Below are 15,000 nucleotides of genomic sequence, written 5' to 3' on the forward strand. Positions count from 1 at the left end.
GCAGGGGTAAGGTGCTACTACTACTACTACTAATACTAATACTACTGATGGTATTACTATTGATATTGCTACTGGTATTATTAGTTCCAGTATATGACTGGAGTGCTACGACTACTACTACTACTACTACTACTACTGCTGGTATTACTACTGGTATCACTAGTTCCAGTACTACTACGACTATGACCAGGGGTAAGGTGCTACTACTACTACTACTACTACTAGTACTCCTACTACTACTGCTGCTGGTATTACTACTGGTATCACTAGATCCAGTACTACTACGACTCTGACCAGAGGTAAGGTGCTACAACTACTACTAATAACGCTGGTATTACTAGTTCCAGTGCTACTACGACTCTGGCCAGGGGTAAGGTGCTACTACTACTACTACTACTACTACTACTGCTGGTATTACTACTGGTATCACTACTTCCAGTACTACTACAACTCTGACCAGGGGTAAGGTGCCACTACTACTACTAATACAGCTGGTATTACTACTGGTATCACTAGTTCCAGTGCTACTACGACTGTGACCAGGGGTAAGGTGCTACTACTACTACTACTGCTGGTATTACTACTGGTATTACATGTTCCATTTCTTCTATGACAGTGACGAGGGGTAAAGTGCTACAATTACAACTACTACTACTGCTGGTATTACTACTGGTATTACTAGTTAGAGTACTACTATGACTGTGACCAGGGATAAGGTGCTGCTGCAACTACTACTACTACTACTACTGTTATAACTAGTTCCAGTGCTACCACGACTGTGACCAGGGTTAAGATGCTACTACTACTACTACTACTAGTACTACTACTACTAATACTACTGCTGCTGGTATTGCTACTGGTATTACTAGTTCCAGTAATACTATGACTGTGACCAAGGCTAAGGTGCAGCTATAACTACTACTACTACTGGTATTACTAGTTCCAGTACTACCACGACTGTGACCAGGGGTAAGGTGCTACTACTACTACTACTACTACTACTAGTACTACTACTACTGGTATTACTACTGGCATTACTAGTTCCAGTACTACTACAACTGTGACAAGGGGTAAGGTGCTACTACTACTACTACTACTACTACTACTACTATCAATACTGCTGGTATTACTAGTTCCAGTACTACCACTACTGTGACCTGGGTTAAGGTGCTACTACTACTACTACTGCTACTACTACTACTACTATTATCAATACTACTGGTATTACTAGTTCCAGTACTACTAAGACTGTGACCAGGGTTAAGATGCTACTACTGCTACTACTACTACTAGTACTGCTGCTGGTATTACTACTGGCATTACTAGTTCTAGTACTACTACGACTGTGACAAGGGGTAAGGTGCTACTACTACTACTACTACTATCAATACTGCTGGTATTACTAGTTCCAGTACTACCACTACTGTGACCACGGTTAAGGTGCTACTACTACTACTACTACTACTGCTACTACTACTACTATTATCAATACTACTGGTATTACTAGTTCCAGTACTACTACTACGACTGTGACCAGGGTTAAGATGCTTCTACTGCTACTCCTACTACTAGTACTGCTGCTGGTATTACTACTGGCATTACTAGTTCTAGTACTACTACGACTGTGACAAGGGGTAAGGTGCTACTACTACTACTACTATCAATACTACTGGTATTATTAGCTCCAGTACTACTGACTGTGACCAGGTGTAAGGTGCTTCTACTTCTACTGCTGCTGCTACTACTTCAACAACTACTACTTCTAATGCTACTACTACCTCTACTGATTCTACTATTTCTAATGCTATTTACTGCTATTACGACTACTTCTACTATTACTACTACTACTGGTACTACTTGTACTAAGATGGTCCTGTCTGTGAAAGCTGTACAGCTAAGCACTGACTACTACCACTGTTTCTACTACTACAACTACCACTACTACTCCTGGTACTACTAGTACTAATACTACTTCTACTACAACTAGTACTAGTACAACTACTGATACTACTACTACTAGGAATAGTACAACTATTGCTACTACTATGCTACTACTACTCCTCACCCGTGTCTTTGCATGGCGCGGTGGTGCAGCGGACTGCAGCCTGTGCGCGTGGGCTCCAAGGTGGGAGATGCCACGGTCATGGAGGTGGAGGTGAAGGGGTCGACGGAGCCCTTCAACATCCTGCTGGAGCCTTACGCCGTCGTCATCCCCGGCCAACTCTTCATTTGCTCCACCACCCGCCGCCTTTTCAAGGTCAGTCTCGTTGGCGTAACGCTGCATGGTTCAATTCCCGAGCAGGGTTGCACCAGGAAGGTGACAGCCATACAGGTCACACTGAGGGTGGCCGTATAAACAACTTTAACACTGTTACAAATATGTTCCACACTGTGAACCCACACCAAACAAGAATGACAAACACATTTTGGGAGAACATCCGCACCGTAACAACATAAACACAACAGAACAAATACCCAGAACCCCTTGCAGCACTAACTTTTCCGGGACGCTACTATATAGACCCCCGCTACCATAGATTTTATTTCCTGTGTGTGTGTGTGTGTGTGTGTGTCAGATGTGGAATCACAGCAAAACGTCAGTCTCCTTCCAGTGGGAGAAGATGAGCAGCAGCTGCCACAAAATAGAAGTGGAGCCTTCTGCTGGCAAAATAGGTGAGTCACAAGGACGTGGCTGCTGAGAGGAGAGTCCAGGGTGACTTTTTTCATATCCTGCAGAGGCAAAGGACTGTTGCGTCTTCACCCTGATGGTGACTGGGGGGAGACCGGAGAAGGTGGTGAGCAGTGTGCTCTGCCACATCCAGCATCGCACTGAGCCCGTCACCTTACCTGTGGAAGTCACCTTCAAGGTACGCAGGAACGCTGACTAGGTCTCAACTCTCTTGTTCACCATCATCGTCGTCTGCAAGGGTCCCAGCGTGACCATCCACACGCCCAGCGTTGACTTCGGCCTCATGCGACTGGGGGAGCAAAGCCGGACCAAGCTGTACCTCAGCAACACCACCCACCTGGAGGCTGCCTGGACTCTGCAGGAGGTGCACAAGAGTCAAGATGGCAGCCAGGAAGTGCAGGTACACACACACACACACACACACACACACGCACGCACGCACGCACAGACACACACGCACGCACACACACGCTTCTGAGTATTAACTGTGATGGGCAAGCTACTTGGAAAATGGAATAAGTTAAGTACTAGTAACTCTTCATTAAATTGAACTAAGCTGTGAGTTACTGTCCTTTAAATGTAGCTGAGCTACTAGTTACTCTCTATTAAATGTAACTAAGCTACTAGTTACTCTCGATTAAATGTAGCTATGCTACTAGTTACTCTCCAATAAATGTAACTAAGCTACTAGTTACTCTTCATTAATGGAACTAAGCTACAAGTTACTCTTCATTCAATGTAACTAAGCTACTAGTTACTCTCCATTAAATGTAACTAAGCCACTAGTTACTATTCATTAAATGTAACTAAGCTACTAGTTACTCTCCATTAAATGTAGCTAAGCTACTAGTTACTCTCCAATAAATGTAACTAAGCTACTAGTTACTCTTCATTAATGGAACTAAGCTACAAGTTACTCTTCATTCAATGTAACTAAGCTACTAATTACTCTCCATTAAATATAACTAAGCCACGAGTTACTATTCATTAAATGTAACTAACCTACTAGTTACTCTCCATTAAATGTAACTAAGCCACTAGTTACTATTCATTAAATGTAACTAAGCTACTAGTTACTCTCCATTAAATGTAGCTAAGCTACTAGTTACTCTCCAATAAATGTAACTAAGCTACTAGTTACTCTTCATTAATGGAACTAAGCTACAAGTTACTCTTCATTCAATGTAACTAAGCTACTAATTACTCTCCATTAAATGTAACTAAGCCACGAGTTACTATTCATTAAATGTAACTAACCTACTAGTTACTCTCCATTAAATGTAGCTAAGCTACTAATTACTCACCATTAAATGTAATTAAGCTACTAGTTACTCCATTAAATGTAGATATGCTACCAGTTACACTTCATTAAATGTAATTAAGCCACTAGTTACTATTCATTAAATGTAACTAAGCTACTCGTTACTCTCCATTAAATGTAGCTAAGCTACTAATTACTCACCATTAAATGTAACTAAGCTACTAGTTACTATCCATTACATTTAGCTATGCTACTAGTTACTTTCCATTAAATGTAACTGAGTTACTAGTTACTCTCTATTAAATGTAGCTAAGCTACTAGTTACTCACCATTAAATGTAACTCAACTACTAGTTAATCTACATTAAATGTAGCTATGCTATTAGTTACTATCCATTAAATGGAGCTACGTACGCTACTAGTTACTTTCCATTAAATGCGGTTAAGCTACTACCTCATAGTTACACGCCATTAAATGTAACTAAGCTACTAGTTACTCTCCAATAAATGTAACTAAGCTACTAGTTATTTTTCATTAAATGTAGCTAAGCTCATAGTTACTTTCCATTAAATGTAGCGAAGCTACTAGTTACACTCCATTAAATGTAACTAAGCTACTAGTTAATATCCATTAAATTTAACTAAGCTACTAGTTAATCTACATTAAATGTAGCTATGCTATTAGTTACTATCCATTAAATGGAGCTACGTACGCTACTAGTTACTTTCCATTAAATGCGGTTAAGCTACTACCGGTAGTTACTCTCCAATAAATGTAGCTAAGCTATTAGTTACTCTCCAATAAATGTAACTAAGCTACTAGTTATTTTTCATTAAATGTAGCTAAGCTCATAGTTACACTCCATTAAATGTAGCTAAGCTCATAGTTTTTTTTCCATTAAATGTAGCTAAGTTCATAGCTACTTTCCATTAAATTTAGCTAAGCTATTAGTTACTCTCCATTAAATGTAACTAAGCTACTCGTTAATCTCTATGCTATTAGTTACAATACAATAAATTTAGCTAAGCTATTAGTTACTCTCCAATAAATTTAACTAAGCTACTAGTTATTTTTCATTAAATGTAGCTAAGCTCATAGTTACTTTCCATTAAATGTAGCTAAGCTCATAGCAACTTTCCATTAAATTTAGCTAAGCTACTAACTACTCTCTATTAAATGTAGCTAAGCTACCAGTTACTCTCCATTAAATGTAACTAAACTACTAGTTACTTTCCATTAAATGTAGCTAAGCTACCAGTTACTTTCCATTAAATGTAACTAAGCTGCGTGTTACTCTCCGTTAGAGGTAACTAAGTTACTGGTTACTCTCCATTAAATGTAGCTAAGCTACTAGTTACACTCCATTGCATGTAACTAAGCTATGAGTTACTTTCCATTAAATGTAGCTAAGCTCATAGTTACACGCCATTAAATGTAACTAAGCTACTAGTTACTCTCCAATAAATGTAGCTATGGTACTACCAACCATTAACCAGCACTGACCGACTCTTGTGTGTGCAGCTCTTTGTGGAGCCCTGCAGAGGCACGCTGCCCCCGATGGCCTGTTGCAGCGTCTGCATCCACTTCAGGCCGCAGCACTGCCAGGTGTTGAAGACCGAGCTGGAGCTGGCGGTGGAGAAGGGGACGGGATGGTAGGCAAAGATACCTTATGTGGTCGTTGTTGGACTCCTCTCTGGCAGCGTCAGTCAATAGTGCTGTTCTTGGACCAGACCTGGGCAAAATACAACCCGCGGGCCACGTGCGGCCCATTAAGATTTACAATCCGGCCCGCCGGACATTCTACATAATTTTTTTAGACATCAAAACTGTCGCTGCCATTATGATGTAAAAGAGGAGCGATGTTCATATGTTGTTAATATTCAGTGTTTTATTGTTCATAGTTTATATTGTAAATCCCACGTAGAAGAGGAGCGATGTTCATATATTGTTAATATTCAGTGTTTTATTGTTCATAGTTAATATTGTAAATCCGACTTAGAAGAGGAGCGGTGTTCATATGTTGTTAATATTCAGTCTTTTATTGTTCATATTTAATATTGTAAATCCCATGTAAAAGAGGAGCGATGTTCATATGTTGTTAATATTCATTGTTTTATTGTTTATAGTTAATATTGTAAATCCCACGTAAAAGAGGAGCGATGTTCATATGTTGTTAATATTCAGTCTTTTATTGTTCATAGTTTATATTGTAAATTCCACGTAAAAGAGGAGCGATGTTCATATGTTGTTAATATTCAGTCTTTTATTGTTCATATTTAATATTGTAAATCCCATGTAAAAGAGGAGCGATGTTCATATGTTGTTAATATTCATTGTTTTATTGTTTATAGTTAATATTGTAAATCCCACGTAAAAGAGGAGCGATGTTCATATGTTGTTAATATTCAGTCTTTTATTGTTCATAGTTTATATTGTAAATTCCACGTAAAAGAGGAGCGATGTTCATATGTTGTTAATATTCAGTCTTTTATTGTTCATAGTTAATATTGTAAATCCCACGTAAAAGAGGAGCGATGTTCATATGTTGTTAATATTCAGTGTTTTATTGTTCATAGTTAATATTGTAAATCCCACATAAAAGAGGAGCGATGTTCATATGTTGTTAATATTCAGTCTTTTATTGTTCATAGTTAATATTGTAAATCCCACGTAGAAGAGGAGCGATGTTCATATGTTGTTAATATTCAGTCTTTTATAGTTCATAGTTAATATTGTAAATCCAATGTAAAAGAGGAGCTATGTTCATATGTTGGTAATATTCAGTCTTTTATTGTTCATAGTTAATATTGTAAATCCCACGTAAAAGAGGAGCGATGTTCATATGTTGTTAATATTCAGTCTTTTATAGTTCATAGTTAATATTGTAAATCCAATGTAAAAGAGGAGCGATGTTCATATGTTGTTAATATTCAGTGTTTTATTGTTCATAGTTAATATTGTAAATCCCACTTAGAAGAGGAGCGATGTTCATATGTTGTTAATATTCAGTCTTTTATAGTTCATAGTTAATATTGTAAATCCAATGTAAAAGAGGAGCTATGTTCATATGTTGGTAATATTCAGTCTTTTATTGTTCATAGTTAATATTGTAAATCCCACGTAAAAGAGGAGCGATGTTCATATGTTGTTAATATTCAGTCTTTTATAGTTCATAGTTAATATTGTAAATCCAATGTAAAAGAGGAGCGATGTTCATATGTTGTTAATATTCAGTGTTTTATTGTTCATAGTTAATATTGTAAATCCCACTTAGAAGAGGAGCGATGTTCATATGTTGTTAATATTCAGTCTTTTATAGTTCATAGTTAATATTGTAAATCCAATGTAAAAGAGGAGCTATGTTCATATGTTGGTAATATTCAGTCTTTTATTGTTCATAGTTAATATTGTAAATCCCACGTAAAAGAGGAGCGATGTTCATATGTTGTTAATATTCAGTCTTTTATAGTTCATAGTTAATATTGTAAATCCAATGTAAAAGAGGAGCGATGTTCATATGTTGTTAATATTCAGTCTTTTATTGTTCATAGTTAATATTGTAAATCCCACTTAGAAGAGGAGCGATGTTCATATGTTGTTAATATTCAGTCTTTTATAGTTCATAGTTAATATTGTAAATCCAATGTAAAAGAGGAGCGATGTACATATGTTGTTAATATTCAGTCTTTTATTGTTCATAGTTAATATTGTAAATCCCACGTAAAAGAGGAGCGATGTTCATATGTTGTTAATATTCAGTGTTTTATTGTTCATAGTTAATATTGTAAATCCCATTTAAAAAAGGAGCGATGTTCATATGTTGTTAATATTCAGTCTTTTATTGTTCATAGTTTATATTGTAAATCCCACTTAGAAGAGGAGCGATGTTCATATGTTGTTAATATTCAGTCTTTTATAGTTCATAGTTAATATTGTAAATCCAATGTAAAAGAGGAGCGATGTTCATATGTTGTTAATATTCAGTCTTTTAATGTTCATAGTTTATATTGTAAATCCCACGTAAAAGAGGAACAATGTTCATATGTTGTTAATATTCAGTGTTGTATTGTTCATAGTTGATATTGTAAATCCCACGTAAAAGAGGAGCGATGTTCATATGTTGTTAATATTCAGTCTTTTATTGTTCATAGTTAATATTGTAAATCCCACGTAAAAGAGGAGCGATGTTCATATGTTGTTCATATTCAATGTTTTATTGTTCATAGTTAATATTGTAAATACCATTTAAAAAAGGAGCGATGTGCATATGTTGTTAATATTCAGTCTTTTATTGTTCATAGTTAATATTGTAAATCCCACTTAGAAGAGGAGCGATGTTCATATGTTGTTAATATTCAGTCTTTTATTGTTCATAGTTAATATTGTAAATCCCACTTAGAAGAGGAGCGATGTTCATATGTTGTTAATATTCAGTCTTTTATTGTTCATAGTTAATATTGTAAATCCCACGTAAAAGAGGAGCGATGTTCATATGTTGTTAATATTCAGTGTTTTATTGTTCATAGTTAATATTGTAAATCCCATGTAAAAGAGGAGCGATGTTCATAAGTTGTTAATATTCAGTGTCCGATGCTGTACAGCAGATTTTTACATCTAAATGTGTATTTATGATTTATACACACATACGCATTGGCCCCCCCGCCCCAGACACATTTTTTCTCTCAATGTGGCCCCCGAGTCAAAATATTTGTAGTGTCTTAGACGTACCTAATGTTGTGTCTGTCGCAGTCACCTGCTGCTGCGTGCCGACGTGCAGTCTCCTCAGCTGTGTCTGCTGAACTGCGAGCTGCTGATCTCCGAGCTCTACCTTGGCGTCGCCGCCGAGGGACGCGTGACCCTTTTCAACCAGACGCTCCTGACCTCCGACTTCGCCTGGTTGGTGCGTGTGTCAAACGTGGCGAGCCCTTTTTCGGCGAGGACGTTTCCCGTTTTCACCGCCTTCTCTTTCAGGGCGAGCTGAAGGGTCAGCAGGCGTCACTTTGCTCCGCCTCTTTTCACCCGTCGTCGGGCACCCTGGGCCCAAACGCCAGCTTGGAGATCAATGTCACGTTCATCTCCCACACAGTTGTAAGACGTGACATATTTTCATCATACTTTCAACATTTCTGCAGCATATTCATAGATTTTCAGTCCAGATACAGATTTTTTTATGAGCCGAAACTGAAACGTCATGTTCCATGTTGTCCCTCGCTCATAAACACATTATAATGGGACTATAGCTTGTCAGTACAACCTCGTACAGTAGGTGGCAGGCATCGTAACTCTTAACACACCTGGTCTGCCAGAGAATAAGAAGACAAAGAAGAGATCAGTGTTAGCGACATTTTTGCTATATTTACCAAGTATACAGAGCCCCAAAAGTAGGGAAGGGTCCTGAATTCGGTATTTTTATAGGCACTGACCGAATTCTCTTCGTATCATGTACAAGGAAACCGTGCCATATTTTCATACCTTTGTTGCATGTCACGTCCAGTTTCAGACTAAACACCAGCTTAGGTAAACAAAAACTCAAGCAGCACTTCCTCCAAGTAAAGTTGCGATTTTCAACACCCACAAAGCAAGTATGTTCGGTAGAAAACGCTCCAACGTAAAGTAAGGCTCCGCTTTTATTAAAATGTGCTAGCTTAATGCTAATTTGCATTGGATTTGCCATTGACAGGCTACTATTAGCATTAGCGATTTTACATTGAGATTTCAACACCTCCAAATTTGCTAAAGGAAACTATAACGACAATTTGTGTTACAATCAAACAGCTAGTGTGTGATAAGCACACTAATTACAGTACAAACACTTTGTAGGGCGCAACCAGTGACGTGCGGTGAGGTTGATGGCTGGTGAGGCACTGACTTCATCACAGTCAGATTTACAAACATATGAACCCTAAAGAGTATCTTATTCACCATTTGAGTGGCAGCAGTTAACGGGTTATGTTTAAAAGCTCATACCAGCATTCTTCCCTGCTTGGCACTCAGCATCAAGGCTTGGAATTGGGGGTTAAATCACCAAAAATGATTCCCGGGCGCGGCGCCGCTGCTGCCCACTGCTCCCCTCACCTCCCAGGGGGTGATCAAGGGATGGGTCAAATGCAGAGGACAAATTTCATTACACCTAGTGTGTGTGTGACAATCATTGCTACTTTAACTTAACTTTAACTTTACACATACAAACTGTAGCACACAAAAAAGCACATTTAATAAAAAAAACGTTATTATGGTCTTACCTTTACTTATAAATAAAGTCCATTCGCCACTGTTGTGCTGGATTAATGCACCCCCTGACGGGAGTGTTATATCAACTAAAGCCCTCACTTAAACTTTCCACGTGCAAGATTGAATCTATTTAAAAAAGTATAACCGAGGGTTTATAAATGTCGCCTATACTGTATGAAACTACAAAATAACAAACACGGAGGCTCCAGTTTACACGAGGACCACTTTATTTACCTTCTTTCAAAAACCTCCGCTCCACTACAACATGTCATCACTTCCGCTCTTGGCGCCTTCAAAATAAGAGCTCAAGGCATATACTGTATAACAGCGCATAACAGGAACTTAACATCACAAATAGGAAAGCCCATAAAAATAGGTTACAAAAGTTATTTAATAAGAAGCCAAAAAGTGCAAAAACAATAATGTTCGTGTTGGAGGAGTTGTGAATTAGATACACCTGCAGTCTGCAGGTGTACCTAATGTTGTGGCCCTGCAGTCATTCACAACTCCTCCAACATGAACATTATTGTTTTTGCACTTTTTGGCTTCTTATGAAATAACTTTTTTAAATAGATTCAATCTTGCACGTGGAAAGTTTAAGTGTGGGCTTTAGTTGATATAACAATTCTACGGCGGGGGTGCAGGAGGCGGGGCTACTGGAGCCTCAGCCAGTGCGTCTTTTGCAGCCGTTTTATGATCGCTCAGCACAATAAATACTTTACACACATACAGTTCTTGACAAAATACACTGTACATTATATACCTCAGCTAACTAAACTATGGAAATGTATAATATAATTCATATAGCAATACATTCTCACTGCACAGCAAGCCAGCAGTTAGCCGAGTCCGTCCATGTTGAGGCACTGAGTGACGTGCCTCAACTGGCTGCTGTTCACCGCACCGTCTCTTCTCAGTATTTGAACGGCAAATGTGAAAATTCAGCGATTTTGAATAAAAATAATCTAAAACTGGTGAAGTTAAATGGAAAATAACTTTATAGTATAATCACTGCATACATATAACAATTTAATATTTTTTTTTTCTTTTTAAATTTTTTTTCTGTCCATGAGGCCCCGCCTCACCTGCCTCTAGTGACTGTACGTCACTGGGCGCAACATAACACATTCAACCTCCATAGATAGCCTATACAACACTGCCATCTAATATTTTGGAAGTGCAAATGAGTCTCAAATGTAATCAGACAACTTCATACAGTAGGTGGCAGGCATCGTAACTCTTAACACACCTGGTCTGCCAGAGAATAAGAAGACAAAGAAGAGATCAGTGTTACCGACATTTTTGCTATATTTACCAAGTATACAGAGCCCCAAAAGTAGGGACGGGTCCTGAATTCGGTACTTTTATAGGCACTGACCGAATTCTCTTCGTATCATGTACAATGAAACGGTGCAATATTTCGATACCTTTGTTGCATGTAACGTCACGTCCGGTTTCAGACTAAACACCAGCTTAGGTAAACAAAAACTTAAGCGGCACTCAGGGCGGACTTCCTCCAAGTAAAGTTGCGATTTTCAACACCCACAAACTAAGTATGCTTGGTAGAAAACGCTCCAACGTAAAGTAAGGCTCCACTTTTTTTGAAAATGTGCTAGCTTGATGCTAATTTGCATTGGATTTGCCATTGACAGGCTACGATTAGCATTAGCGATTTTACATTGAGATTTCACCACCTCCAAATTTGGTAAAGGAAACTACAGCTACAATTTGTGTTACAATCAAACAACTGGTGTGTGAACAGCACACTACTTACAGTACAAACACTTTGTAGGGCGCCACATAACACATTCAACCTCCTGGAAAAACCTACTTCCGAGTTAGACAACACAACATCTAATATTTTAATGTTTAATGTTATCAGAAAACACAGTTATCATAATCAGCTCATTTTTAAATGTTACACAAAAAAAATTTAATTTTATGATCAATCAATAAATATATATCATACCTGCCAACTACTCCGGTTTTCCCGTAATTAGTACGGTTTTCATCAACCTATTCCGGGTTACGGTTGCAGTGATAAAAAATACGGTTTTTCATTAATTAAAAAAAAATAATTTTTTTTAAGTTTTATTCACAAAATCGCGTAACAACAATGACAATCGACACTGCTTCCCGTAACTTCCTATCGAGCCATTCCGAATGCCATGCGCGAGGCTATTTATAGCACCGCTGCCAAGCACGGGGCACTATGGCGTCACATTAGTGCCAAAAATCCAAGCGCATAAAAACTGTTATCGCGCGCTGATTTTCCACTTCGTGCGCGCGCGACACCATTTTGCGCGCGCGTGGTGCCTTTTAGCGCGCGCGCGGTGCCTTTCTGCGCGCTCTCTGTGTACTCCTGGCATCTCTCCTCGCGCTGTCATGTTTCTTTTTGGCACTTTGGGGGCGGGTATGCTTAGACGGCCCCTCCTTTCTGATTGGTCAGGCGAAAAACGCTGAAAAATGCTCAGAGCCAATCAGAAGTATAGCAGGGCGGGTCATCGTCAATATGTATCAAGATTTACGGAGGAAGAAGTGGGTAAAAAAATGTCGCGCGCTGATGAAGGTTATTTCATACCACATAAACACAATACAGGGTAATACAAAATGTGACCCAAATAAATAATAAGACAACAAACACCATAATCACATCTTTCAGCCAGAACTGGTCCACCAGCAATAACATTATTTTATATTTTCACTTCTTCTTGAACATTTGTTTTCTAATTTATGGAATTTCTTTTGATTCAGGAATAAAATTAATGAAATAATCTTTGAATTTTGTTTTTAAAATGTTAAAAATAGCTTTTAATAATGTATTCTGAAACAGTTTAAAATAATCAGAGAACTGACTAACACTGACCCTACACAACTATGTTGCACAATTAAGTCTTTTTTTTTTTTTTTTAAGCAAAAGAGGTAACTTCAACAGGTACAGCATCCTATGTCATATCTACATGTAATAAGATTTGTAACAAGGCAAACCGTTTGTAAATTGGTCGAAAATCGAGCAAGTTATGGTAATTTAATTAGTACATGTACCATTGTAATGTAATGATTGAGGCTAGATGTCCGAAGTAAGATGGCTACAACATTGCTACACTGGAGAATGATTGGTCATATGAAAAATGCTCACAGCCAATCAGAAAGAAGGGGCCGTCTAAGCATACCTGCCCCCAAAGTGCCAAAAAGAAACATGACAGCGCGAGGAGAGATGCCAGGAGTACACAGAGAGCGCGCAGAAAGGCGTCGCGCGCGCGCAGAAAGGCACCGCGCGCGCGCTAAAAGGCACCGCGCGCGCGCAAAAAGGCGTCGCGCGCGCGCAGAAAGGCGGATGCGGGCGGATGGCGGGCGGATGCAGTTCTGATCAAATGTTAGATCGGGTGGATTGCGGATGGTTGACGACTTTCTGATGCGGTTGCGGATGAAATAATTGCCTATCCGCGCATCTCTAGCGCACGTGGTGCCTTTCTGCGCGCGCGCAGTGCCTTTTAGCGCGCGCGCGGTGCCTTTTAGCGCGCGCGCGTTGCCTTTCTGCGCGCGCGCGCTAAAAGGCACTGCGCGCGGTCAGAAAGGCACCACGTGCGCTAGAGATGCGCGGATAGGCAATTATTTCATCCGCAACCGCATCAGAAAGTCGTCAACCATCCGCAATCCACCCGATCTAACATTTGATCAGAACTGCATCCGCCCGCCATCCGCCCGCACCCGCCCGTTGTTATATATCTAATATAGACGATGCAAGGCATTAGTGAGGTTATAAAGCTTTTGCCTGTTAAAGAAAGGAGACTGATCCAACGCAGCACAGACATTCGCGTGCCACGCTGTCACGACCCAGACGCACACCAGTGCGCAATCATATGGGAGCCGCGCTGAGCGCACCTCCAAGCGCGTCTCGCTGCTGGCGACGGCCGGATATATGGGCCCGACGCTCCAGCGCCATCCATTTTCAGGGCTAGTTGATTCGGCAGGTGGGTTGTTACACACTCCTTAGCGGGTTCCAACTTCCATGGCCACGGTCCTAGCTGCTGTCTATATCAACCAGGGTGAGCCCCACCCCTTTCGTGAGCGCACTGCGCGCGGAGTGACCCCTGTTACGCGCCCCCGGCCACGGGGGTGGCGGGCAGGTAAGCTGCGCGGGCAGGTAAGCTGCGCGGGCAGAGCGCGCGGAGTGACCCCTGTTACGAGCCCCCGGCCACGGGGGTGGCGGGCAGGTAAGCTGCTTACCTGCTGCGCGTGACGCCGGCCGCGGCGAAGGCGGACGAGGCGGGGTGTCGGTGCGGTGGGCGCGGTGGTGACCCTGGACGTGCGTCGGGCCCTTCTCGCGGATCGCCTCAGCTACGGCTCCCGGTGGGGCCCTCTCGGGGGAAGGGGCCTCGGTCCCGGACCCCGGCGAGGCGTCGGGGGGCCTTCTCCGCTCCGTAAAAGTGTCCTTCTCTTTTTTTTTTTTTCTTCTGTTGTGGCATATGCAGCAGGTGCCTGCTCGTTTTTCGTATGTGGGTAACAACATTTAACTATGTATATATTGTAATGTTCCCAGGAACGTAGGCTCATAGACTTATTCGTTTGTCTCGTATTTATTGTAATAAGATGCAATGTCACCACACAACAGCTCCAATGTGCGTCTCCCCTCTTTCCCGGCAAAACTCGAACTAACACTTCCTGTCAACAACGTCACTTCCCTAACTTGCCCGGAAGTCCCGCCCCCCAGCCAAAGCCATTGGCTAACACCCCGTAGCTAGCCGCTACATCATATTTCCGAATTGGTTTAACTGCCACCCGCCTGAATCTATTTAAAATCTAAATTTTTTTAATT

The 15,000-nt window shown here is 40.4% G+C and overlaps 1 protein-coding gene across 1 annotated transcript in view; it reads left to right on the plus strand.

Moving 5' to 3' along the window:
- dlec1 (DLEC1 cilia and flagella associated protein) overlaps nucleotides 1-15,000 on the plus strand; it is a 70,767-nt gene that overhangs the window by 22,114 nt on the left and 33,653 nt on the right. The window contains exons 15-22 of the mRNA XM_061964892.2: nucleotides 1-6; nucleotides 2,095-2,257; nucleotides 2,577-2,673; nucleotides 2,737-2,867; nucleotides 2,928-3,089; nucleotides 5,472-5,602; nucleotides 8,700-8,850; nucleotides 8,922-9,038. The exon at nucleotides 1-6 is cut by the window's left edge and continues 68 nt beyond it. Coding sequence (XP_061820876.1) covers nucleotides 1-6; nucleotides 2,095-2,257; nucleotides 2,577-2,673; nucleotides 2,737-2,867; nucleotides 2,928-3,089; nucleotides 5,472-5,602; nucleotides 8,700-8,850; nucleotides 8,922-9,038 — 958 coding nt within the window. The remainder of the gene's footprint in view (nucleotides 7-2,094; nucleotides 2,258-2,576; nucleotides 2,674-2,736; nucleotides 2,868-2,927; nucleotides 3,090-5,471; nucleotides 5,603-8,699; nucleotides 8,851-8,921; nucleotides 9,039-15,000) is intronic.

This window comes from Nerophis lumbriciformis, linkage group LG07 (assembly GCF_033978685.3).
Source record: "Nerophis lumbriciformis linkage group LG07, RoL_Nlum_v2.1, whole genome shotgun sequence".
Classification (NCBI taxonomy): domain Eukaryota; kingdom Metazoa; phylum Chordata; class Actinopteri; order Syngnathiformes; family Syngnathidae; genus Nerophis; species Nerophis lumbriciformis.